At 46.0% G+C, this 12130-nt stretch overlaps 1 protein-coding gene across 2 annotated transcripts; it reads right to left on the bottom strand.

Annotated features, from left to right (window-relative positions):
- Positions 1-920: 920 nt before the first annotated feature.
- EGFL7 (EGF like domain multiple 7) lies at positions 921-10282 on the bottom strand. 2 transcript variants are annotated; one of them, XM_033137642.1, is made up of 8 exons: positions 10115-10280; positions 9353-9475; positions 8413-8528; positions 6010-6105; positions 5326-5481; positions 3895-3965; positions 3134-3296; positions 941-2400 (listed from the first exon to the last, which is right to left on the bottom strand). In XM_033137642.1, the coding sequence occupies exons 1-8, from the start codon at positions 10192-10194 to the stop codon at positions 2339-2341; spliced, it is 867 nt and encodes a 288-aa protein (XP_032993533.1). In that variant the 5' UTR covers positions 10195-10280; the 3' UTR covers positions 941-2338. The 2 variants fall into 2 exon arrangements, with proteins under 2 accessions (XP_032993534.1, XP_032993533.1); XM_033137643.1 differs by lacking the exon at positions 6010-6105 and having other exon boundaries at positions 921-2400; positions 10115-10282.
- Between the last annotated feature and the right edge of the window lie 1848 nt (positions 10283-12130).

The raw sequence follows: 12130 nt of genomic DNA on the forward strand, positions 1-12130 counted from the left end.
GCCAAGGTGCAACTGTACAATGATTCAAAAAGTCAAAGAAAACCAAATTGCTGTTTGCTGCATAAGGAGTGGGTTTTCCAGAGGGAAAGTGGTAAGACAAATGAAAGTGTGGGTAAGACCCATGTGTTTATGTACAGGAACTTGCCAGGGACGGGGGCTGCCACCCTCTGGCCACTTGTGTTAGGAAGAGAGGGTTAGGGGCTAGCTGCTCATTCCAGGACAAACTGTTCCACTTCCAGGCTAAGTATTTTTTTTCCAGTGGTCATTTTGGGGGGTGTTAATGGGAACCTCCTTGGACTGTGCAACCCGGGACATTGTGCTTGACCCTGGCTGCAGGACTGGGGCTGCGTTCATGCACAGATCCTCTAAATGGGGGACAGGGAGAGAAAGAAATGCCTCTAGCAATCAGTGGCTGCATGCTGTTGGTATTTGACGTTTTGAGGGGGGGGGGTGAAATGTGTGGTCTGATTTTTATAAAGCACAATTTATTTAAAGAGGAGTGTCTCTGATGTGGTGTGGTTCATTTTGCAGAAAGAGCTTTGCTGTTTGGGGCAGCGGGAAGAGGTCTCAAATGCTCCCTTGGAGTTTGCACAGTTGGGCTGGATGTTCCCCACCCAGCAATGTATTTAATGGTTCGAGATGAAATGATTGGCCTTAAAACAATATGACTTTGAAATTTCATACTAGGATTATCACAACAACTATCCAACAGAGCCTTATTCCACCTTCCCCCACCCCTGAAATTTGCAGATATATTGCCACTGAATGAGGAGGCTCCATGAAGTTCTAAAATCCTCTACTCTTGAGGCCTGTGTTTTATTTCATAAAATTTATATACCACTTGACTGTGTAAGTAAACAAAAACAATCCTTAAAGTTGTTCACAAAAAAGGTAAAATAATAAAATCATCAAGACGCAAAATTAGCAACAATAATTTAAGTCTTTTGAAAAGTTGAGATAACAATAAGAGACTAAAATAACAAAAGAGACTAAAACTGGCACCAGCTTTCTAAATCATCTGTATAGGCTTGTCTAAACAATGTTTCAGCAGGCACCCATGGGGTGTCAATAGACAGGGAGTTCCCAATGCAGGCACTGCCAAACCGATCAATTTCTTATCAGATATGAGTGGGTGTGTATACAGCCACTAAATTGAATGGGAGGCTCTATGGATTTCTTAAAATCATCTACTTGGAGCCCTGAATGTTGGCAGCAGCCACCACCATTTCTGGCAGTAAATTCCCCCAATACAGTTTCTTGTCATCTGAAGAGAGGTTACACCCAGTGACCCTATTTCTGCACATGAGTGCTATGCCACCTCCTCTCCTTAAGCCCATTATTGCAACCGCTTTCCAAAGAATAGCATTTAACTCTCTTTGTGTGTGTGTCTTTTATTGGGGGGGGGGGGAACAACTTATTTCCAAAAGGAAAATAATAATATTATTGCATCAGGTCATTACTGGTGCCAAGCCTTTGCACTTTTGATAGAAGAGTGAGTAAATTGTACCATTAAGTTCTCTCTAGGCAATTATTTTCAAAATAGGAAGGTTTTGTACGCGCTTTATGGTGGCGGAAGAAAACAGGAGGCATGGCCCAGAGTAGGGTGGAACCTGCAGCTCTCCAGAACATAAGTATCATAGAGTTGGAAGGGCCCCCAAGGGTCATCTAATTCAATGCAGGAATCACAGCTAAGATGCCACTGGGCTCTTGTGTGGATGCTGAACTAGATGGGCCACTGGCCTGATTCTGTTGCCGGATGCTTAACTCATGTCAGCCACCCAGCCACCAGAGCTGGCATGGCTCAAGGGCTAGAAATGATGGGAGTTGTAGTCCCAAAGGTATCAGGTTTGGGCAAAGCTGCTTTAAGATAACACAGCCTTCAACCTCTCTTCTCCTTCCACCAACAAAAGAAAAAACAAAAACAAGGTAGTTTACTGAGCTAAAAAGGCCAATGGTCTAACTTTGTATAAGGCAGCTTCTTTTGTTGCTACTTAAGTCCTTTATACAGAACAATGAGGTCTAGAATCTTGCTTAATTTTTAAGGGAAGAACTGAAACCCTGGATAGCCGCTGCTGCCAGTATAGACAATACTGAGCTAGATGGACCAAGGGTCTGACTCAGTATAAGGCAGCTTCCTATGTACCACATTTGGGGATGGGAGTTGCAAGCCTCTCTATTACCAGAAGCTGCAGCTTGCTTAATTTTCAGGACATCAATAAGAGTTCCTTTCTAGCAGGCATCCTGTGTTTCTTTATCGCCTGATGGCTTCACTTTGCTTCTTTAGTCCACAAAGTTATTCGTTGCTGTACAGATGCATACTTTGGTGACAGAGAAGAGGCTAGGAGTCCCGCTCCATTTGAACCTTCTGTTCTCTTCCTTCACCTTCATTTTTACAAGAACCTGCAGGGTGGAGAGAGAGAGAAATGATCAAAGCCATCAAAATGATATTCCCATCTGTTTGAAATCCAACAAGATGTCGTCCCCTGTCCCTGCCAGCTTTTATTGTAATAATAATAATAATAATAATAATAATAATAATAACAACAACAATAATAATAATAATAATAATAATAATAATAATACCCAGCCTACTTCCGGGATTCAAGGCATCTAAAAAACCACACAATTAAATCAATACACATAAAAATACAAAAAGCTAAAAACGTATAGACGATTATTGTTAAATAGGAATTAAACTCTTAATAGAATTAAAACAATACAAAAGCAGATATATTAAAAGACAAGATAATAAAAACATGAGTGGGGATTTGAATCCTAGTCCTCATTTAATCCCCACATCAACCCTGTGAGGTAGGTTTGTTTCAGAGGCAGTGAATAGCTCCCAAGGTCACACCAAGTGAGCTTCAGGGCCATGTTGCGGGGGATATTGCCATGGTCTCTCCTAGATCCCTAGTCTGACACTCTAACCACTGGCTCTCCCAGGTTGTATCATCTTAGAAGGGGTGTAATTATCAAGAAAATATGCTGCCCTTCTGAATTTGCCACTATGCTCCTGTGCGTTTCCCATTTCCCAGCATTTGTTAAAAGGGGAATAAACAGGGTTAATGAAAGGGAGGCTTGTGCAGTCCTGTTCTCTGCCCCCCCCCCAAGCACACACTTTATTGCCACTTACAAATCTCTAGCCGCTCCTCCAGGAAAGAGATCTGTTCACTGAGAGAGTCAATTCTGTCCAGCTTCTGCAAAGAGTGCACCAGGAGAGCGATGGGGTCGGCAGGGGTCCCCTCCAACCCTGGCACCTCCACTTTGAGGAATGGCGCTAGCGTGAGCTGAAATTTCTACCCAAAGAAGTTTGGCAGGCGGGGGGGGTGGGGGTGGAAGAGAAACAGGTAAACCTTTAGTGAGCAGGTGAGCAACAGGTGTCTACCCACAAAGACCAAGTGTGACCCCAGCTGCTGCTTTTGATTTAAAACAACAACAACAACCATTGCTGCCATGGTTAACTAAGGCATAACTACAGCAGGAAAGCCACCCATGGAGAGGTTCATAACCAAGACCAGCCAACAAGCCACTCAAAACTCCCACACCAGGAACCAGGAACCCTTCTCTCACCCACCCCAGCATCAGTTAAATGTTACGAACATGAGACGAGCCTGGCTGCCGGATCAGGACAAAGGGGGCCCATCTAGTCCAGCATTCTGTCCTCACAGTGGCCAACTAGCAGCTCTGATGGGGAAAAGTCCCTGAATGCAATAGCAATTCTCCCTTCCTGTGGTTTCCAGCAACTGATACTTGGAGGTAGACTGCCCCTGGGCATGGATGTTCTACCAGGACAATAGTAAATTACTTGCTAAGGGCCAGGAACCAACCACCTGTTCCCCATCCTTGCAGAGGGACCCTCTTCCCACCCACCAAGAACTAGCAGAGAAGACTCACTTCCTCCAGAGCAGCCATCCTGGTCTTCAGCTGCCGCACTTCATCCTCCACCATCAGGTTGGTGGTACTAGCTGCACAGGTTTCACAGCAAAGAGGAAGAAAAAAATACAAGTAAGACAGTGGTTCCTTGAACTAAAGAAACTGAAGATTCAATCAGTCAATCAATCAATCAATCAATCAATCTGGTATTCATAGCTGGACTGTCCCTGGGCATGGAAGTTCTGCGGTAATAGATCTATGCCGAGTCCTCGTGGATCTGGCCAAAGGGGGCTCATCTAGTCTAGCCACCTGTTCTCACAGTGGCCAACCAGGTGCCCAAAGCAGGACCTGAGCATGCATATGCTGCCCACCTGCAATTCCATCATCTGCACAGGAAGGGTTTCCATTGACCAGTCCCGCCCAGGCGGAAGGACATCTCTGTAGGCCACGGATGGCAGCATGGGGTCGTTCCCACGGCACTGGGGGGTGTCCTCTGCAGCACACCTGAAAATCTGAAGATGATGCGTGGGTCCTCTCACGTCCTTCTGGCGCAGGTGCTGGGCTTCCGCGCATTATTACTCACGGTACGAGTTTGAAGTGGCACAGCGCGTACCAAAAGTAATAATGGGCGGCAGTCAGCCTTGGCTGGGCGTGCTGCTCTTCTTCCAGGAGGCTAGAGGGCAATGGAGGCAAGCAAACCATGGGGGCAAGCAGCTCCTTCAGCTCACTGGAGCTCAGACTGGGCACTTAAGAGGAGTCACGGCATGCTCACACTCAGGGCCGACTGCTCTTGGCAAGGCCAGCAAGAGACCATGTCTGGCCACGCACGGATGTTATGTAGCACAGGTAGGCAAAGGTGATGAATAGCATCATGCCCAGGTGGGCTGCTCCAAAGCACAACTTATGGATGATGGGAGAAAGCTGGTTTTCTGGTGCTTAACATGAATCAACAGTGTGATGGGTCAGCAACAGCACAAAAAAAGTAAAAAAGCAGCAGGGCAAACAAAAAAACCCCCACTCAGACCCATGTTTTCTAGGCACAGGACAAGTGGAAGTGTGGACAAACCCACAATGGTCACCCGGAGGTGCCCATGGGAAGAAGGCCCCAAACAGGACCTGAGCACAATAGCAACTTTCCCCTCCTGTGACTTCCAGCAACTGGGATTCAAAAGCACTACTGCCTCTGACCATGAGGGCAGAGAGTAGCCAACCTGGCTAGTAGCGATCGACAGCCCTCTCATCCGTGAAATTAGTTTAATCTTCATTTAAAGCCATCCGAGTTGGTGGCCGTCTCCTGCAGAAGTGAGTTCCACAGTTTAACTTACACACTATTTAGAATAATAAATAGGCAAGCTCCTAGCTTGATGTTTTTCCTCAGTTATTTCATGGCTGAAATGCAAGGCAAAGCTACAAGGGCACCCCAAGAGTTCACCTGGTCTACATTGGCCTTACCAGGGCTCACAGCATCCGTGGGCACCCCCAGAGCCTCACAGGTCCTTCCATCCGCACCGAGTTCGTAACCTTGCTGGCAGGTGCAGTGGTAACTCCCAACCACGTTGTGACAGGTGTGGCTGCACCCGTGTCTCCCTCCAGCACATTCGTCGACATCTGAAACCACAAAAGGAATTGTGTCCTAAAGGATGGGTCTTAGTCCAGCCACAATAGCAAAGTCACAAAGCCCCAAACTATATACCGCTTGATTGCGGGGGTTGTACTAACTAAATGACCCTTGGGGGTCCGTTCCAACCCTACAATTATCCAGCACTACGATCTCAGCCAGCTTCCCTTGCATGTAGCTGTTTTCATCACCATCAGACCAGATACAAGTATGTTTCTCATTGCAATCACAGAATGATTTTAGTTGTAAACTGTTTTTAGATGCTTCTAACTGGGGATGAAGGGCCAGGCTTATTCAATAAATAAACAAATTCAATCATAAAAACCAGCTGCTTTTGTTTTCTTTTTTGCAAGGGAAGTTGAGACTGTGACCACCAGAGACCTGCACACACAAATTCATTCTGAGCGCCCATGGAAGGCAGCCCTGATGTATTTGGATAGACAGATAGAAAGGGAGAAGAAATGGTTAAAAAGGTGCTCAAGGGCCAATTTTAGAGGGGGGCAGGGAGTGGCCTTTACCTGTCTGGCAACTCCTTCCGCTCCATCCTGAAGGGCAAGAACACTTGTTAGGGGACAGACACTTCCCACCATTCTGGCAAGGGGGGCGGCAGATTGCTGGAAGAGAAGGCCACGGTTAGAACAGGGGTGTGTGAAAAGGAAGATCCTTAAACGTGGCCCAGGAAAATGTTTCTGCTTTCACACTGTGTGTGTTGCTTCTCAAAAATCAATTAGTAATATAATGAGTGGGTAAGAGGCCACAGTGGTCTGTGGAACAGACTCCCTTGGGAGGTTGTGGACTCTCCTTCATTGGAGGTTTTTAATCAGAGGCTGGGCATCTGTCTGTCAGGGAAGCTGTAGCTGTGATTCCTGCATTGCAGGGGGTTGGACTAGATGACCCTTGGGGTCCCTTCGAACCCTACAATTCTATGATTCTATGAACACTGGACCTGAGACAGACCAGGGTTCAACCCCTCCCCCCAACTTGGCCCTGAAGCTCAGTGGGTGTAACACAGGGAGGCAGTCATTGCCTCTCAGCCTGACCTACCTCACAGGGTTGTTGTGGGGATTAAACAAGGAGGGAGAGAACCATGCAGGCCACCTTGAGCTCCTTGGGAGTAAAAAGGTGGGGTATGAATGCAACAAATAAACAGATACTGGCAAATAGTGGTGTCTCCACTGCTCACTTGCAGCCCAAGCAAACAGGCATGCATTCTTTATACACAAAGCAGCATACATAATTTCACCTGACTAAATGAGGCCACTGGTGGCAAATACCCAGACCTCCTAAATGGTTCTTTTTTTTTCTGGGCTCAGAGCCCAACACCCCAAACCCCACAGATAAGGATAACATCAAAGCTAGCCAATTAGCTTATATCAAAGCAAGTGAATATAAACATATATGAGCTCATTGCTGCATCCACTACCAATTAATTGTGGGGTTATCTTGACTCCCAAGATGGTACTGTCCCTTGCATGGAGAAATGCTGCTGGGTGACTGAGAGAAGGCGGAACAGTTCAACCCCTACTTTGCCTCTTGTCTTCACCCAAAAGGAAAGCAGTGTCCAACCTAGCGATAACAGAATAGAAGGTGCAACGAGGGAGCTGCAGCCTAAGACGGGAGAGGAGGTGATAAGGGAACGCCTAATTAATTTAAATGAATTCAAATCTCCACAGCCTGATGAGCTAAACTCAAGGGGTACTAAACAGCTTGCAGATGTAATCTCAGAGCCTCAGATGATTCCTCATCATCCTGGGGGGAAGTGACAAGAGGAATACCACAGGGTTCTGTTCTGGGCCCGTTGCTGTTAAACATCTTTATAGATGGCTAGGTGCAGATGACAAACTGGGAGGGGTAGCTAATGCTGCAGAAGACAGAATTGGAATTCAAGATGACCTTGACAGATCAGAGAACTGGTCCAAAACTAACAAAATGAATTTCAATAGGGACAAATGTAAGGTTCTACACTTAGGCAGGAAGAACTAGCTGCATAAGTATAAAACGGGGGACACCTTGCTTGCCAGTAGTACATACGAAAACAGCCTAGGGAAATTAGCGGACCACAAGTTTCATGTGATTCAACAGTGTGATGCAGCAACAAAAAAAACCTAATGCAATTCTAGGCTGCACCAACTGAAGTCTAGTATCCTGATCAAGGGTAATCATAGTTGCAGGTAGGAAGCCATGTTGGCCTGCCATAGTCAAAACAAAATAAAAAATAAAATAAAAAAATCCTTCCAGTAGCACCTTAGAGACCAACTAAGTTTGTTCTTGGTATGAGCTTTCTTTTCATATCTGAAGAAGTGTGCATGCCAAGAACAAGGGTAGTCATAGTTCCACTCTATTCTGCCTAGATCAGGCACCACCAGGAGTCCTGTGTTCCGTTCTGGGTGCCACAATTCAAGGATATTGACAAGTTGGAACATGGGCAGAAGAGGGTAACCAAGATGATCAAGGGTCTGGAAACCAAGCCTTATGAGGAATAGTTGAGTGAGATGGGTATGTTTAGTCTGGATAAGAGACTATGAGGAGATATGATAGCCATCTTCAAATAACTAGAAGGGTGTCCCAAGGAAGATGGAGCAGGCTTATTTTCTGCTGCTCTGGGGGGTAGGACCCGAACCAATGGCTTCAAGTTACAAGCAAGGAGATTCCAACCAAACATTAAGAAGATCTTTCAGTAAGAACTGTTTCACAGTGAAACAGACTCTCTCAGAAGGCAGTGGACTCTCCTTTATTGGATGTTGTCAAGCATATACCTGTCACATTTGACCTAGCTGAGATTCCTGCATTGCAGGGGAATGAACTTTGGGTCTATGAGTATATGGGTCTATGATTCTATGCTTGGGAAACCAAGGGGAAAATGCTTGGGAAACCAAGGGAAAAATGAATGAATGAATGAATGAATGAATGAAGAGGTTTACCTATACTGCATCCATGCCCAGGGGCACCATTTGCCCGTCTCCACCCAAGACAGCAGGCATATGTTGGATAGGACTGCTTCCGATACGCTACGCGCTGGGCAGTTTTGTAGATGGTTCTGCAAATAACGCCAAAACACAAAGATTTAGTATTCAGAGCCTGCAAGGCTTTTTAAAAAATGAAATGGCTATTTTTACCATTTCCACAAGAAAAAGGAAACAAAAGCGTTCAAAAGTAAGTAAGAACATCATCTGGATGGCCAGAAGAGGCCCATCCAGCCCAGCATCTTGTCTTCACAGTGGCCAACCAGATGCCTCAATGAGAAGCCCCCCAAGCATGATTTGAGCACAGGAGCCCTCTCCCCGTCCTGCAGTTGCAAGCAAATGGCATTCAAAAGCACCGCAGCCTCCTACTGCAGAGGCAGAGCACTGCCATCATGACTAGCAGCCATCGGCAGCCTCTCTTCTATGAATTTGTCCAATCCCCTTTTACAGCCAACCAAGTTGGTAGCCAACCAAGTTGGTGGCCACCCCTGCTGCCTCCTGCAGGGAGAGAGTTCCACAGTTTAGCTATGTGCCGACTGAGTAAGTCCTTCCTTTTATCTGCTCTGAATCTTCCAGCATTCAACTTCATTGGATCTCTGCCATTTCCAATATTACTTAGAAAGGCAGTAAAAAAAAAACTGTTTTCCTTCTATCCATTTTTTTCCATGCTGTGCTTAATTTGATAAAAACTTCCAGCTCTTATTTGCCTTTTCTTTAAATCAGGGATTCCCAAACTTGGGTCTCCGGTTGCTTTTGGACTACAGTTCCCATCATCCTTGACCCCTGCTCCTGCTAGCTAGGGATGATGGGAGTTGTAGTAAAAAGAAAAAAAAGCATATGGAAACCCAAGTTTGGGAAACCCTGCTCTACACTAAAAAGGCTGAGTATGATTCCATACCTGTACATACTGCAGAGCCTGTATCCCTGGCACAAGGTGAGGTAAGGCTGGTACACAGGTTGGGCATGGGACACGAGGTAGGACGCCACCTGGCTCTTCAGCCCCATGGAGCACACTCTGGGCCTGCAATGGAGCAACCAAATACAGACCCCCACATCAGGTTTACAGCAGCATAATACGAGCCCCCCCCCCCCCCCAAACACATGCCACATCCTGGTCCATTTTGCACTTGCAAGGATCCATCCTCCAGCAAGGAAGAAATTTGATTTGAGGCAGGGGCCTGTTTTTGGCCTCTGAAAAACTTCCTCCTTTAAGCAAACCTCCCCAGGCATGCAAAAGCTGACATGTGTTTTAATATGCAAACTTGTTTTCAACGTCTGATTTCGCTGGTAGTTTTAGTGCTTTTTTGTATTTTATGTAACCCACTTAAATGTTTTGATGATTATGCAGTATATAAACCCAGTTAAATAGTTGCATATGTCAGAATCTGATATCTGGCCTCCTACGCACGCATTTACACACACATGTACATATTTTTAAATTACTTGCGGAGCGTTCCTTAAGAAAGGAAAGAAGAAAGGAGAGCTAGTGAAATCAACAGAAAGCAACACAATATCCCAGCCTTCTTGCAACCTACTAGGCAGTGTGGTGCAGTGGTTAGTGTGTCAGGTTAGGATCTGGGAGATCAAAGTCCCCACTTGGCCATTACGCTCCAAGCAAAGCAGCCTTGGAAATGGTGCCCCAAAGAGAAAGGACACTTACCCTGGTCTAGAGGCACACTCAGCATTGATCACAGCAAGGATGAAAAGGACCACTGCCAGAAGGCAGCTGACCCTCCTCATTTCCTATCCTCTGCTGGGCCTTTTCTCCCCCACCCCTCCAGTGTAGCAAATATAGGTTTGGGTGGGGGGGGTGTTTTTTCACAGCAAGGGGCTCTTCAGTACGCACACCTGGAAACAAAGAGAGAGCAAGATGAAGGAATTTGACAGCACTTTGCACGCATGCAGGAGACTACAGCAGAAATGAACAGTTGTGTGTGTGTGTGTGTGTGTGTGTGTGAGAGAGAGAGAGAGAGAGAGAGAGAGAGAGAGAGAGAATGTCACACTTGCAATCCCAGCCTCTGAAAGGGAAAGGGCAGGTAAGAGGTAAAAAAAAAGATGCACCTGTCTGTGGGTTTTCAGGGACTCGGTCAAAAACAATGCAAAGTCAAATAACTGAGCACCTATTTAAATCACCAGAGCCAGCAAGAGGTGACACAGAATCATAGAATTGTAAAGTTGGAAGGGACCCCAAGAGTCATCTAGTACAACCCCCTGCCATGCAGGAATCCCAGCATTTATAATAAACATGACATGATAATAAAGAAAAATAAAATGAATGACAAACTACATGGCAAGTAAAAGGTGGACGGGGGGGGGGACCCTTTTTCTCCCTTTCCCATAACACTAGAACTTGTGGACATCCAATGAAGTTGAATGCTGGAAGGTTCAGGACAGATAAAAGAAAGGACCTCTTTACACAGCACATAGTTAAACTATGGAACTCCCTCCCACAGGAGACAATGATAGCCACTGACCTGGATGGCTTTTTTAAAAAAAGGATTGGACAAATTCATGCTGAAAGCTATTACCACAATGGTCAGGCTCTGCCTTAACAGAGGCAGCAATGCTTCTGAATCCTAGTTGCTGGAAGAGATAGGAGGGGGCTCTTGTGCTCAAAGCCCGCTTGCTGGTTTCCATTTTGAACACCTCGGGAGCCACCGTGTAGAACAGAGTACTAGATTGGAACCAGCAGGCTCTGCTTATGTTCTTAATTATCTGACAAGGCAGGGAGAACTGTCCCATCAGAGCCAGGCCTCAACACTTTTAGGGAAAAGTTTAGCAACCCAGGAACAGAGCTGATGGTTCAACCATGAGCACTGTCGTGTTTGCATCCTGCTCACTGTGGGTTTTCCAAGGCGCATCTTCCTGACCACCAGACGCAGGATGAGGCAGGCTCTGGGTCCAATCCAGCAGCCAGACTCCTCTTAATGTAGAGCACGGGGGATTTTTGATCAGCACCTGAGAAAATCTGCAGGAAACTGTTCTGCAAAGTAATTTACACTCCTACATATAAAGCATTATTATTAGCTTGGGGAGAACCATGGAAGACAAAATATTAGTTAATGGAGTGGTGATAGATAGATAGATAGATAGATAGATAGATAGATAGATAGATAGATAGACAGACAGACGGATGGATGGATGGATGAATTATATTAAATGCGGGAAAGTTTCGCCCCCAGCAGTCAGAATTCTCCAACTTTGTAAAGGAAGAAGCACTAACCCACCCCACACCAGGCAGATGAAGAGATTTGATCATGGAAATAAACTTTAGCCAAAAGATAGATATCCTGAATGCTGTTTAGAAACCAGATGGCTGAAAACACTTTCTGGCATCTCACGTTTGCCACTGTCACTGATCTCCTGGCTTTGTCCTAACTGCTGCTGCTGCTGCTGCTGCTGCTGCTGCTGTGATCGTGCCTCTGGTCCAGAAGTTCAAACCCTGATTTCTGGACACCTGGCTAACTGGGCATCTGGTTAGCAAAGCTGGACCCGGGAACAGCTGCCAGACCTGTTGCCATCACCATAGAAAGCGGGGGGAAATTACAGGTTCTTCAAACAATGGGGTGTCCCTATAGCACCCTGCTCCACCCAATGCATTTGGGGAGAATTTCTGATCAAAATATGCCCGTGATGAATTACTTTAAGGGTGCTAGGAACTGCAGCGTTGTGAGGT

Source organism: Lacerta agilis, chromosome Z (genome assembly GCF_009819535.1).
Source record: "Lacerta agilis isolate rLacAgi1 chromosome Z, rLacAgi1.pri, whole genome shotgun sequence".
Classification (NCBI taxonomy): Eukaryota; Metazoa; Chordata; class Lepidosauria; order Squamata; family Lacertidae; genus Lacerta; species Lacerta agilis.